The sequence below is a fragment of the Exophiala spinifera genome (genome assembly GCF_000836115.1).
Source record: "Exophiala spinifera strain CBS 89968 unplaced genomic scaffold supercont1.9, whole genome shotgun sequence".
Taxonomy (NCBI): Eukaryota; Fungi; Ascomycota; class Eurotiomycetes; order Chaetothyriales; family Herpotrichiellaceae; genus Exophiala; species Exophiala spinifera.
The window spans coordinates 1-14646 of NW_015622521.1; the positions used below are offsets into that span (position 1 = coordinate 1).

General features: G+C 48.2%; 3 protein-coding genes across 3 annotated transcripts; all 3 read left to right on the forward strand.

Annotated features, from left to right (window-relative positions):
* Window positions 1-6440: 6440 nt before the first annotated feature.
* On the forward strand, window positions 6441-7642 carry PV08_11033 (uncharacterized protein; the record flags this gene model as incomplete). Its single annotated transcript, XM_016385345.1, has 2 exons — window positions 6441-6861; window positions 6909-7642. The coding sequence occupies 2 exons, from the start codon at window positions 6441-6443 to the stop codon at window positions 7640-7642; spliced, it is 1155 nt and encodes a 384-aa protein (XP_016230289.1).
* A 2461-nt stretch (window positions 7643-10103) lies between these two features.
* Window positions 10104-12049, forward strand: PV08_11034 (uncharacterized protein; the record flags this gene model as incomplete). The annotated part of the gene is made up of 5 exons (XM_016385346.1): window positions 10104-10394; window positions 10451-10480; window positions 10550-10862; window positions 10921-11376; window positions 11433-12049. The coding sequence occupies 5 exons, from the start codon at window positions 10104-10106 to the stop codon at window positions 12047-12049; spliced, it is 1707 nt and encodes a 568-aa protein (XP_016230290.1).
* Window positions 12050-12680: 631 nt separating this feature from the next.
* Window positions 12681-14550, forward strand: PV08_11035 (uncharacterized protein; the record flags this gene model as incomplete). The annotated part of the gene is made up of 5 exons (XM_016385347.1): window positions 12681-13198; window positions 13275-13779; window positions 13873-14003; window positions 14071-14168; window positions 14300-14550. 5 exons carry the CDS (start codon window positions 12681-12683, stop codon window positions 14548-14550), a joined length of 1503 nt encoding a protein of 500 aa, XP_016230291.1.
* Window positions 14551-14646: the final 96 nt, after the last annotated feature.

Sequence of the window (14646 nt, forward strand, 5' to 3'; positions counted from 1 at the left end):
GAATGGTCGGGCGGAAATCACGGTCGCCTGTTCACTGCGTAACCAACGTCGTGACTCATGATCGAGTGTAGTAACACTATCAGCCGACCAGACGGCAAGTCTATCAAACACATTCAAGATCTCTTGTAGTACTGGCTCGTTCTTCTCCGGCATTCGAGTCGCCCACGCAAGATACACAAGATTGCGACCGTGGAAATGATCTTGCCATTTGGTTCGATTGTACCAACCGGTGCGATCTTGTTTCAACAACCCTATCTCGAGTCGTTGCATTTTGGTTTCATGGACGGTATCAAGCACGGCTCTTTTCTCCTGGAGACACTGCATAATTGTTCGAGCATTGTCACCAGCGGGCGGGACAACATCAGTCGGATTTGAACTAGATGACTGCCGAACTTCGTGGCCGTGGATTTCTCGTGCGGTCCGGACACTAGATGGACCGGATGTCGATGTAGTATGGGGTAAAGAATTTGAGACTGAGCGCACAACAAAGTATTTTCGGAGTCCTCGAGAAACGAAAAAAGTTTGCGCTTGAACCTGACTCCAAAAAACCGGTTGTTGTGTTGTCTTTTTCCATTGATAGTGATGACGAGCGTGTTATTCAATGGTTTTAATATTGCTACTAACATTGCCACAGAATTGCGCCGCACAAAGAAACGCTAGAATCGGTGATGCGAGACCGTCAATAGGTGATTGATATGGTAATGATATATTTATCTTGTCTGGTCTAGCATAGACTTGGCCCTTATGGGCAGAAAGAATCTCTTTTCGTTGCTAAAGACTAAGATCTCGATGCTTATTTCGAAGATGTGACTCGAGAGATAATATAGCGTACCCATGAGTGGTACAGATCAATAGACGGTATTGATCGTGTAGTATTGTAGTTATAGTATAATAATCGAAGATATGAAGTAGTTACGCGGTTATGTACTGTACTAGTATACTAACCTTATTCGTAGTTTAATTCTAATAGTAGTTATTCAATCAGTAGTAGAAGATATATTTAAATTAAAATCTACTTGTATAATTAATGTATCGCTCTCAAATGTATATACGCTGAGACTTGATAATTATCCGACACCTGAACTCTGAAATATCTACGCTTACCACCCGATGTCCACCATGTCTGCGCAAAAACTGGAGTCCAATGTGTTCGTCCTTGTGATACTCTCCAATGATGCTGCTCTCTAGCATGTTGTTCCATGCTCTTTGAATGAGAACTCACCCACTTACAGCGAGGATGGTTACACTGAAATGCAGGAATAGGTGCACTGAGTCCCTCAATGGGTGGAGAGTTAGGAGGGGGGGTTAGAACCTCCTCTATCTGAACGATAACTTGGTGCTGATGTTTCTCTATAAGTTGTCGATGTAAAGATAGCGGAAGCTCCTGATGCTGATTTCTTAGATGAGTGCTGAGGTTAGTGATCGCATAGCCGTGGCGTCGACAGATAAAGATCTGATACGCCTCGTTATACAAAATGGGGTCTTCAGATATAATCATATCATTCAAGGTCGTTGTAGATTTGGGAGGTAGTATAGTGATACAAGGATCACGAGGTATAGGTAGTTTTGGCTGAGAAAGAACCATAGCTGCAGTATGGTCGGAGGGAGCGCGAGAGTCTCTTGAGGGAGCTAGCGCTGGGTGTACAGTGGGTGCCACCGAAGGAAATCGTGTATGATCAGACTGTATGTTTACACAGACTTCTTGGAGCGGCACTCGACTGGGAGTCGGGATAAGCTCGAGGAACTCATGCCACTGCCGGGAGGCTTGGCGATATCGCTCTAGGAGAGTAGGTTACAGCCTACTAGAGAAATCAGCGTCGATACCATAATTGACGGCACGTTGAAGTGGTTGGTGTCCACTCTGCCAAGCGAGAACGCGGCACGAAGAAGCCTGAGGGCCGACGTCACGATACATATCCGTCGGCTGGATCATATGTCGCAGATGCTTTTCGGTCATGGCGATGGTGGCCTGTCGATAGAGCTGGACACCGAGGGGGACGCGAAGGATGGATCAACTTGTTTGGCGAAGCCATCGAGTCATGTCGTTGGCTGTCCAAGGGCGAGGAAGAGATTGGTGGGCAATGAAAGAGTTAGAAGCGAATAGATGGCTCGTGGTGCTGTGGCCAAGACACTGGCGGAGGAGAAGGTCGATAAATGGCTGGATAAAGACCATGTAGTAGTAGACCAGCTGATTAACGAAGGGGGGAAGAAAGCGAGCGGTGTAAAACTCACGATGGGTGATACGCTAACTTTTGGATACACGGCTAATGGAGAGGACCGATCCCCTATAAACATAGATCCCACGGGCGTTAGTCGGTCTGTTCCAGGCTTCGAGGCTCATTAGATCGTGGATACGGGGAGACTGGCCACCGCAGATAAAGAACAGCTAAAAGAGAAGGACAAGGAAATCTTTATGAAGTTGGAGATACTTTCAGACCGCGGCGTGGACCTATCGGTTGTGCTTAATGAGCCCCTGTTGACAGGCACAGGTGAAGAAATACAGATAGACGCCACAAAGACCATTCTGTGCTTCTTGAACGAAGGAATATCCCGGCGTCGTGTGGCTAATGAGGTCCCGAATGGAATGGAGATCGTAAGAGGGAGACCAATCATACATGAGCTGGCGGCGAAGAGTCGAAGCCTGGTCAACAAGGCTATGTGCAAAAGACCGAAATGACTGCAATGACAGCTGATACTTCGCGAACGACAGAGTTTAACCGTCATCACTCCAATGAAAGAAGAATATCGGTCCTTCGGAGTCGAGGAAGTGGCGACCAAAGGCCAGGAGACCAGTGAACTCGAGGAGAGAGGTGAGGCACCCGCCACAAGTATACCGTCGCCGCATTACTTGAAGATGGACAAGCTGTCCTCGTCGCGGTCGAGCCGAGATCCCTAAGCCGGGGTAGTCGGATATGGGAAGTGTCGATTCGAGGAGAAGAAGAGTCTGCTGGTGGATCAACGCAGCAAGGGTCTGTGTGTACGCTCGCGGACAGTGGTATCCCTGCCCTCCTGCCGTGAAACCTAAGACATCGCTGAGGAAGACCAGAGTGGTGGACTGGGGGTGGCTGTCAGTGTATTTCTGTGTGCAGAGTGAGACACTCAGTTAAAAGACCAGATCAGAAAGAGAAGGTGGGTGAGATTGGGTATCATCTAGACCTAATAATTGAGGGCCGACAGTGTTGTCAAAATTGTCTAAGATATTAGGCCCGACGATTAGATAATCTTCTCCTTTAGAGAAGTAATTATCTTCATCTATTTCTTTATTGTCTTTAATATCTTCAATGTCTTCTTTAGCCCCCTCATTCTTGTCTTGATTCTCGTCTTAATCCTCGTCTTGATCCTTATCTTGATCCTCATCTTGATCCTCCATAGTACTATCTTCCCAAGAAGGGTGACCTGGATCTTGAGCTGCCATTTGATCCCATATCCTTAATATAAGACCTCGCTGATCGCTTGTGATTGAAATACCTAGACTGGATTGGGTAGTGTTTGAGAGTTGTATATAGCGAAGACAGAATACAAGATATCTCTTTTAGTATTGTCGGTATCTCCGTCGAGTTGAGTCACAAAGAACTAATTGAAAGGGCCGCTTAAACGCTCGGTCAGGCTCTCGACTTTGTAACCAGCAAAGAAAGGTATACAATGTCGCGCGAACAGTATCTTTATATTGGTCAAAGATACTATTAATAATAGTTAGAACTAAATAAATACGAGTCTTGTCTTCATATAAACTATAGATTTCGACTCCCTGAGATGCAGAAAATTTATGGCTTGAAGAGAGCTCACCTAACGCGAAACCTTCTTCTCATGTCCGTCAAGTTGGTAGCTAGGTTATCCAGAAGAGGGTCTCTCGAGGAAGGTGAGTGTAAGTCGCGATCCAGCCTGTCCGCTCGAACCAGGGAGTGAGGTTTGACTCGCTTTGCGACCGCAGATTAAATGTCGAGTGAGAGGACACGATCCGTTCTTTTTCCTCCTAATGAATCGTGAAGAGGAGAGTCGACAGTGGAGGAGGGGAGGGCTGTAGCCAGGTTCGCGCGTCCACGGCACCCATTATTCTCGGTCGGGACAGCTTCTGGTGGCTGACTTGGAAACGCTTTCGCTTGCGAGAAACAGGGTTCATTAAAGGCGCCACACTGCTAATGGGAGCGACGATCCAGTATTGCCGTGCTCTCGGGCCGGCAATGGCCCATCGCTGTAGGAGGACACATCGATAATCCTGACCGTCAGTGGCATCGAACTGTCTTATGCGATGGTGGGCGGAGAGATGTCGCCCTAGAAGCTGTTGGCTGGTTATCCGGGTCGAGCAGTGGCCGCACGCGAATCCAGAAACCGTGGTCAGGGCCGTATCCTCTTGGGATAGATCGTTTCGAGGCGTCAGTTAAGAGATATCTGTGAGATCGAGTGTCGTGAGGTTTTCCAACTAGGACTGACGCGAGCTGTCGATCGAGTGAACCTGAGAAAGATGCTGCTAGACAGACCTCGGATCAACACGTAGAGCGCGTTGATATAGCGTACAAATCAACGCGTTTTCAGGAGCGCTTATCATAAGATTATAGCTGCGAAGCTAGGAAGAGAAGATCATGATACAAAGGGAAGATAAGATAACCGCGTACCCGTGAAGTCGAGTCTTGGAAGGATCAGCTAGGATAGAAGAGTCAATCGTTCAAAAGGTCGAGGCGAGGCTATATTACGTTACCACGAGGCTAAGCCACAGAACATTTGGCGCTACAATAAATATGACGCTACAGGACAAATTTGGCGCTACACTCAAAGTTTATTTCCATTCCGCGCGCCGATCTGCCGCGAAAAGGCGCTACAGTCTGTGCCTAGACTACTAGGGCGCGTTGACATAGCGTACAAATCAACGCGTTTTCAGGAGCGCTTATCGTAAGATTGTAGCTGCGAAGCTGGGAAGAGGAGATCATGATGCAAAGGGAAGATGAGATAACCGCGTACCCGTGAAGTCGAGTCTTGGAAGGATCAGCTAGGATGGAAAAGTCAATCGTTCAAAAGGTCGAGGCGAGGCTATATTACGTTACCACGAGGCTAAGCCACAGAATATTTGGCGCTACAATAAATATAACGCTACAGGACAAATTTGGCGCTACACTCAAAGTTTATTTCCATTCCGCGCGCCGATCTGCCGCGAAAAGGCGCTACAGTCTGTGCCTAGACTACTAGGCCTACAGAGAAACAATATCTTCACCTATAAATGTGAACTCATGTTCTGATACAGGTATCCTCGTAACGAGGAACAGTGTATGCTTTGCGGAGGAATTTTGCTCCGCCGGGACACTAACTGGGGTCCCCCGTTCTCAGCGGCAAACATCCGCGCAGACTCCGTCCCCCCTCACCTTCTTCCCCCTTGCCAGGCCAACACTTATGATTACCACGTAAATTTGGACCGTCAAACGCATCTGGTGTCTTTGCCTACACAAGGCGGCAGATAGAACGTACCAATCTGCTGTTAACCCCGCCAAAAATCAAGAACATTACTGTATTATCCTCCATTTGGGCCGCGCAGTCACGAGCTTCATTTCCTTTTGTCAAATTTCATGAGAATCTAAGCCCGGTTAGTCCTCTTCTTCCCAGCTTCACTTTCTGCTAGGTTAGGCGAGGGCTACAGGTTGGTACGAAAAAAGCCATAAACGGCTATATATAGCTGGAGAGTAGTCAGCCCACCCGCTCATTGCTCCAAAGCTGGTTGATTGATTTGTAGCTCGCATAAACACCGCTTCAAGAGTATCTCTCCACGATCAATCCACTCAGAACAAGGAATCTTTCTATATAGAGACAAATAGTTACTGACTATGGTCATAAAGGTAGACCTAGGAGAAGCGGGCATATTGGTTCGGCCATAAAAAAGTATTATTTTGGCCCGTCGGAAAAATAATTACTCCGCCAGATCTCGATATAGTCTTCTGATTTCTCAGTCGTGGTTCTCCACCTTCCTCTTCAGCTAGAAAGCCCTTTCTTTATCGTGTCAACACTGTGTTGCTCTATTCATTTGTGCTAGGCGCCAAAATTTACTCGCCTGCGTAAGCCTGTTCCGCAAACCAGGCTAAAAAGACAAAAGAAAGCCCTATGAAAGAATGATTGAGTTTCGGCCGAACGTTGTATCTATTGGGTTGATGTTACCAGTCTCCACCTCCCAAACTGGGCATCAAGACTCTCCACCTCCTAAGTTGGGTAGGTGCATAACCTGAATCCATCATCTTAGTCTTGATCGAAGGTGACCTTAAATCGTTCCTTATCATTCTTCATGAGAAATATTATGCAATTGTAGCATGGGATCTAAATAAATGCCAAAAGGTATGGTTTTTCTGTCTCCTCCCAGAGTGTTCTATTGTTTGCAAACGATATAAAGATGGAGTGACGGTGCTTGTTTACATTCTTTTCTTTGAGCGTTCTACCACACTAAAAGGTGCCGAAGCCTCAATATGTCTACGAAGAACCACGCCCTTATCTTTGGGTCATCGGGGATATCAGGATGGGCGCTTGTTAAGGAGTGCCTAAGCTATCCGACACCCGGCACTTTCAGCAAGATAACCGCCCTATCTAATCGTTCTCTGTCTACTGTAGATACACAGTGGCCGAACGATTCAAGGCTTCAGCTGGACAGCGGTATCGATCTCACCGGGCCGGTTGATATCGTCATCGAAACATTAAAGGAAAAGGTCGAAGGCATTGAAACTGTGACGCATGTCTTCTTGCTTGTCTATCTGGACCCTGGAGAGGACAAACAGGCTCTAGTGAATGCCAATACTACTCTTATAAGGACTGCTGTCAACGCCGTCCAGGTGGTGTCTCCCTGCGTTAAAAGTTTTATTCTACAGACAGGAGGGAAGGTATACGGACTAGGTATGTTTGTCTATGATGCCTGTATCCGGTTATTGACCAATCTACAGAGCGACCAGATGCTGTAAAGATTACCACCCCGCTCAAGGAGTCGTATCCACGGATTCCCAAACCGATTGCAGACGAAATCTTCTATTACTCGCAGTATGATGTGCTCGACTCTCTGTCTAAAGGCGCTTCATGGACATTCACCGAGATCCGTCCTGATGCGATGATTGGGTTTGTACCTGGAACAAATGTGATGAATCTTGCTCAAGGCCTGGCTTTTTATCTGAGCCTGTACCGCCAAGTCCGAGGCGCTGGTGCAGAAGTGCCCTTCCCAGGCGCGGAACATGGCTACCGCCACAAACACACCGACACCTTTCAGGACATTGCAGCGAGGATGGAAATTTATGCGGCCCTGAATCCGGAGAAATGTGGAAACGGCAAGGTATTCAATATTGCAAACGGGGACGTGGTAACATGGGCGGACAAATGGGCTAGGATCTGCGCTTATTTTGGTCTTAAAGGGGTTGCTCCTAAGGACACATTTGAGGCACCGTCGGAATTCGTCAAGAAAAACATCAATGTCTGGAATGATTTGACTCAAAAAAAGGATCTCAAACCCAGTCAGCCAGAGTCCTACTACTGGCCGTTCTTGGACGTTATGATGAACAAGGCTTTCTTTGACCGTGATTACGACTTGAGTGCCGCCAGAGCCGTTGGGTTCAACGAGACCATCGATACAGTCCAAGCCTACCACATAGCTTTCGACAGGATGAGAGCGGCTAGAGTGATTCCATAGTTCATGGCAATGGAGCATGAATAATGCAATAGGTAGACGCTAGCTTTGGCATAACTAACCTCAAGTTTGACGCTCTCTGTCTTATATCCGCCAGGCGATGTAGTGAGCGCGTGCCGCTGGCGCGAATCAAGCGCTAGCTGAACACGCTTCTAGTTAAAGCCGCTACCTGGGCGTGCCATGCTACTGAGATGAGGAGAAAAGAATACACAGCTTTCTGTGGTTGTAGATCGTGTCTCATACCTTCACCTTGAAAGGTCGCATACCTTTTGTTGCAAAGTCCAAGACACCAGTTCTCCTGGTTACCCGCTAAAAGTGTCACACCCTTCGAATCAATTCACTAGACTCTTTCTATGTGAAACTGGCTTGAATCAAAGTACGTGTGTACAAAAGTGAATGGTTCAAACTTCAACGGCTTTGGCTGTTCGAAGGTCTTCCTCGCAACCACGTCGGTGTAGCCCTCCCTCGGTAGATACAAAAGGAATATTCGCACTTTGGATCTGTTGGTTATACTTCTGCACGCGGTAGAGAAGAATAACCTCCGAAGTCAGAGAAGCCGCGGTCGCCGCAGCAACCCTCTCGATGTAGTTGGCGTGATTTGGGTATAGATGATTTGGCATTACGCGACTTGTCGCGCGCTAGGATTGGAGTGGAGGCATTGTAAGCAATCTATATCTTCGGCATGCTCGGCGGCGGTGTGTCGGTCCCAAGCCAGACAGATACTTGGTGATATGCAGTATCTAGCGTGCGCGAACAACTAATATCGCTAGATCTATTCCTTACCGTAAACGGAACTTCTTGAGACGCTTTCGGTGCCACACTCCGGTCGATTCGCAGCGTGCTGAAGTTAGCTGCACCAGGAACTGCCCAGTGGACGAAAGTCTTGGTATCTAGTTGATGAGAGCTGATCGCTAAATAGTTGAGTGATTCTGATTCGGATGCTATCTCCATCACAGGAATGTTGAGAACTGTTCTGACTTGAGATGAGAACGCAAAACTGTGTTCCGACAAGTTAGGTTAGGTTGGAGCGGAGCTGAAGTCGGAGGCCTCACCACCGTATAGAAGAGGCACAATTACAGGGTAGGAGGTTCAAGCAGGTGCATTCCGTTTACGTAGCGAGCACTTCTCCACCGCTTTGAGAAACATCCGCCCCAATGATATGCTTGGGCCTGAGTGTAAAGGCCTATGGCTAACCCGAAGTTCCGCCGACTTCTGCTCTGAGGAGATGTGCAAGTTGTGTGTAGATGTCATACGAGGGACCATCGTCCGGGAGTAATAAAGATTCGTACCGTTCATGATCCCATTCTGGGAAATTGATACACCTTAGAGTCGCTCCGACGACGCCCAAAAATTGGGCAGAAATTTCCGTATAGGGATAGCCATCAGATATATACCGGGTTATTTGGCAGTCATGATATCGAAGCCGCTCGATGCATTAATCGGCTTGACGATTACATCTCTATTGAAGTTTGTTGTGAACAATCGACAACGTACGTACAATTTTGTCAGTAACAAAAAGTAGCACATCCCTGAAAGCCACCATCCCACCGTCAAGAATTTGCTGGTAGCGGCTACACTTGGGAATGCTGCAGCGCCTACCTCTGCTGATCGATTCCAAACGATGTCGTCCTGAGGTGCAAAGGTCGGCGATGGACAACTTCACACCCAACCAATGAATCTTTCCCGCCAGACCTGGCAAAAAACGCCCTAAATTTTGCTTCAAGTGCTAGTGTGAAAAGTTTGAAGCTTAGCAGTGCGCTAAACTATATCAAATGTGAGTTCTCTTGGAGTGCACTTCAGGCGAGTGTTGCCTCTAAGTTAGAAGTCTGTTCTGAGTTGTTCAGTTAGAAGTCTGTTCTGAGTTGTTCTACTCATAATTCCTGAGTTTTGTTTTTCTCTTTTTTTATCATCGATACTCTGTTCTAATCTCGGTGGGAACTGGGCCTATTAGAGGCTTGTGATATGGTCTCAAATCATCTCTTTTACAAATTGTGATAGTTTAACGGGATCCCAACCGGCGAATGCCCGCCGTCCATAATTCGTTTGCGATCGCAGGGCCATCTAGTCTTAGGCACTCATATAAAGCCAGATTTTGAACAACTTTGTACTGTGTTTAATGAGCCGAGGTCAATTGAGCAACGATTTTGTTTCCCTTTCCTGCTTTGAACCGTGGATCCTTACCATAAATGGGTTTCTCGCGATGTAACTAGTCCTCCCCCCGCACTTCGCGAAAGAATTTATCCGCTCCACTCCTCGGTACAAGCAACCGAGGACATGCGGAATTGACTAGGCAATTGGTTTGAAGGTCGACTCGGTGTTGAAAGCTTGCTAGTCCATTCTGATATCATGCCATATAATATAGGCCAGTCGATATCACGGTGACGGAGCAATTTTTTCGCTCCCTCTACGAATAACTCTACGAGTATATTGCTACAAGTCTTGTGAGTATACTTGGAGCAGCAGTATGCGGTGGTTTATTTTCAGCGTTCAAACTTTGTCCCTGCCCCTCGGCTTGGTCGCAGTACCTACGTTCAGCGGCCGTTATGGCCTTGGTGCCGCACCACTAGCCCATCTCCAGAACGGCACGTACTCTGGTGTTCACTCTCCCGAGTACAACCAGGACTTTTTCCTCGGGTTGCCGTTTGCTCAGCCTCCTGTCGGCGAGCTGCGCTTCAGAAATCCTCGTCCACTGGATACTAGCTGGTCCGGCGTACAGCAGGCGACAGAGTACTCAGCTGAATGTGTTGGTTACGGAGTGAGTACAAGTGCCGAGCAGCCAATGTTGAGCTTGGTTATTGACAGTCGTTAAAGTCTTCCCAGATGGGTTACAATGTTAGTGAAGTAAGTTATAACAGTGATTCCTTAGCAGATAAATGATTCAAGGCGATCAGACTGATGCTGGTTCATTAGGATTGTTTGTATCTCAATGTGATACGCCCATCAGGCCGTGATCTTCATGAGAAACTGCCGGTTCTTGCTTGGATATATGGGGGCGGGTTTGTCCAGGGCGGAGCACCAGATCTGAGGTACAATATGTCCTTCATTGTGCAACATTCAGTCGACATTGGACAACCCATTCTCGCTGTATCCATCAATTATCGTCTTAGCGCTTGGGGTTTCTTGTCATCCAACGAGGTACTTGCCCAAGGGGAGTCCAATTTTGGTATACGCGATCAGCGCTTGGCTCTACAATGGGTTCAAGAGAACATCGCCAGTTTCGGTGGTAAGATAATCCGTTCTCCCTTGTTCCAGGAGACCAGTACAGCCAACCGAAGTCATAGGTGATCCTACAAAAGTCACGATATGGGGCCAGAGCGCAGGGGCGATGTCGGTCGGTCTCCATTTGACCGCCTACAATGGGCGCGACGATGGTTTGTTCCGAAGTGCCATCATGGATAGTGGCGGTCCGGTGTTCTCGTCGGCCCAAAACAGGTCCACTGAACGCTCGTACCAAAACCTGACACAGCAAACGGGTTGCGGTAATGCAGGAGACAAGCTTCAGTGCCTTCGAGCTCTTCCCTATGAACAACTTAACAATGTTGTCAACACTTCGTCACTGTCTGGTGCTTTTGGCCCTCGAATCGACGGCGACATAATCTTCAGCCACTCTTCACTACAACTCAGTGCTGGCCGATTTGTTCACGTTCCGATAATAATAGGTACAAATTCCGATGAGGGTACTTCCTTCAGTCCAACAGGATTGAACACAACCCAAGACTGGCTCAATGCGCTTAATGGTATGCGGACATCTTCATCCGATTTTCTCGCGCGATGTATTCTGACAGTAGACTAGCCTCCCGAATTCCCAGCGAGTTTGCGCAACAGATTTTGCAAGCTTACGCGGATGATACCTCGGTCGAGATACTTCAAAACCTTCCACCAAACTATGAACTCGGTCCTCCATTGGGGGCAGAGTATCGACGCGCTGCAACGTACTATGGGGATGCCACCTTCATCGCTGGCCGGCGTCTAGCCTGCGAAACTTGGGCAGCGGCAGGGCTTCCAGCCTACTCTTATCGCTTCAACGCCATCCCCGCGTGGTCTCATCAAGAACAAGGAGCAACTCATTTTGTGGAAGTCGCGTTCGCCATGCTAAATCTCCAAGGTGTGGGTTACCCGCCTGTTCGCATACCGCCATTCCAGGGTAAACCAGAGAGTTACAAAGACTTGGCGAGGCTGATGAGCGGTCATTATGTAAGTTTCGTGGCGAGCTTCGATCCCAATGCCTGGAGATCAGGCTCAAACGCGGGTCCATTTTCCGCTGTGGCTCCATGGCCCGCCTATAGTCTGACCAATCCACAAAATTTTGTGTATGATGCCAATGTCACCAGCCACCTGGAAAGCGATACCTGGAGGGCTGCAGGAATTAACCTCATCAACAGTGGGAATCTGGCCGTGTATGACCGATAGTGATAGTTCTGAATGAGGAGAAGGAAAAAGCCCACTATCTACGGGGATGTCTCTGGATGTAGTCGAATCGTCACTCTACTGCCAGTGCGATCCATAATGAGTTCAAATCGCCAATAGAGGAGACTCTTCATGACTTCGGCTGAGGTCTTACCAGATTTCCTATTTAGGTATACTCTATATACTAGTGTATACTAGTAACCGAAGTAATGTAATTGCCCCAGAGTAAAAGCAGAGTAAGCCATGCTTAAACCGTAGTCCCATGCATGCGCGAAGAGAGGCACACAGGCAGCGCGGGAATCCGTGGGTATTAGTAAGTCACCCCCCCCGTATACTTGACTCTGTTTGTCTTGCTCTCCGCAAAATTTGGATCTCCCCGCCTCCACCTTCCGCAATCCTTTGGTACCTGGGCGGATAAGTATTCTTCCATCTGCAAACGATCCCATCGGCAGTTCATCAGATGACCAGCTCGAGCTCCATTCTCGGCATTCTCGGCAAAATACAGTAGCTCTGCAATAGCCCCCAAGATGGATAAATATGCTTGTTCTCTTGGTGTCTGTCATGCATGGCAGGGAACGCCTAGAGGAAGATAGCGAGAGGCAAAGGCATACCAAATTCCTACCATATTGCAAAAATGGTTCAGTTTGTGAGGGCGTGCACTGGAGCGCTCGCTCTATTGGCGAGCATTTCCGGCGTTGTAGCCCAGGATTCAGACCTGGTGGTCAAGACGAACCATTTCACAATCAGAGGAACACTCGAGACCAACATGACCAATGTACGGGTCTTCCGTCGAATCCCCTACGCCGAGCCTCCATTGGGTGTACTTCGATTCAAGCCTCCGGTCACCAAGAAACCCGAGACAGAGATCTTGGACGGCACCAAATTTGGCAATTCGTGCATTCAATTGAACAATGGTCAACCAACGGCCTACACGACATATCTTCCGGGCTTTTTGCTAGCCCCTGGAGCGACGACCGGAGAAGATTGCCTTAGTCTGATCCTGTGGGCGCCCAGAGCGAAGGCGAATCAGAGTTTCCCGGTTATAGTCTATATCCCCGGCGGCGGATTCACCAGTGGAGGGGCTAACTCGCAATATAAATATGGCGGTCCAATTGTCCGTGACAATCAGGACGTGATTGTGATTTCGATAAAGTAAGTGTTTTTGACTCAGGGGGAGATCTTGTACTTTCATCAATGTCGAGTCTATACTAATGAGTACGACTTGCAGCTATCGAGTCAATATCTTTGGCTACCCAAATGCCGCCAGCTTGGGCAGACACAACCTTAACCCTGGACTTCTAGACCAGCGCAAGGCTGTGGAGTGGGTTTACGAGAACGTTGCCGCTTTCGGAGGCGATCCCACACGAATCACACTTTGGGGTCAATCTGCTGGCGGATCTTCCGTCGACAAATACGCATACGCCTGGGCTGATGATCCAATCGTCCAGGGGTTGATCGCGGACTCAGGGGTTGCAGGGCTCTTGGGGACCAGTGCCAGCGACACGTCCAACTTTACCTATATCGCTCAGCAACTCAATTGCACGCAAAAGGATGTGGACGACCAGTTTACTTGTGTCCAGCAGAAGAATGCGACCGACATTATCAATATCTTGGATAACTATAACGCAACAAAGAACGGCGGAAAGAGCCTCTCGTTTGTTCCCACCGGAGACAATGAAACAAGCTGGTCAAGCTACAAGGACTTGGAGGCGAAAGGGAAGTTCGCCAAAATTGTATGTCAATCCTCTCCCTCCGCCCGTCATCGGGCTCTAATATTTTGATCTGAAGTCTGTTGACCAAGTACTGATGCCCTGTTTCTTCTTTAGCCGTTCCTCACGGGCAACAACAATAATGAGTTTGCCACTTTGGTTGCTTTCAACCCTAATGGACCCAATGAGACCTTGGTTCAACAATTAACAAACGCATCCATGGCGTGTCCGGCCGGTGATGCTGCCCGGTACGTTCTCATGCAACCATAATGTATAAAAATACTTGAAGTTTCTGACTCTTCTTGCGTCGTCTAGAGCCAGAACAGAGCACGGCATTCCCGCCTGGAGGTATCGTTACCTTGGCCAGTTCCCCAACTTGAATCCAGTGCCCTGGTTAGGGGCATACCATTCAAGTATATCTCCCTGCTCCGAGTCTTCCTTGTCCTTTACGTCATGCTTTTTGAGAGCGAGCATCTACCTTCTGTTGTAGCCTCCTCGAAAAACAAGACACATCTGAGACTAACACTCTTTTGAAATCCCACAGGCGAGCTGCCGATGGTTTTCGGCACATCTACTCTTCTCGGGCCCAATACTGCACTGGAAAACAGGACAAGCCATTACATGCAGGATGCCTGGCTTGCTTTCGTCAGGGATCCCCAGAACGGCCTGAAAAACTATGGGTGGCCCTTGTACAACGATACCACAAACAGCTTGGCGCAGCTAGGACTCAACGGCAGCGATACGGCCGTTTTTGCACGAGGCAATACCTACGATCAGACTTGTCAATCGTCATGATCCGTCGAGATTGGACAGCATAAGCTTTGGAAAAAGGTGAAGTATTCCACTTTTAGTGTGAAGCATCAAGTCGTCAAGCATAGCTCTCTCCCCATA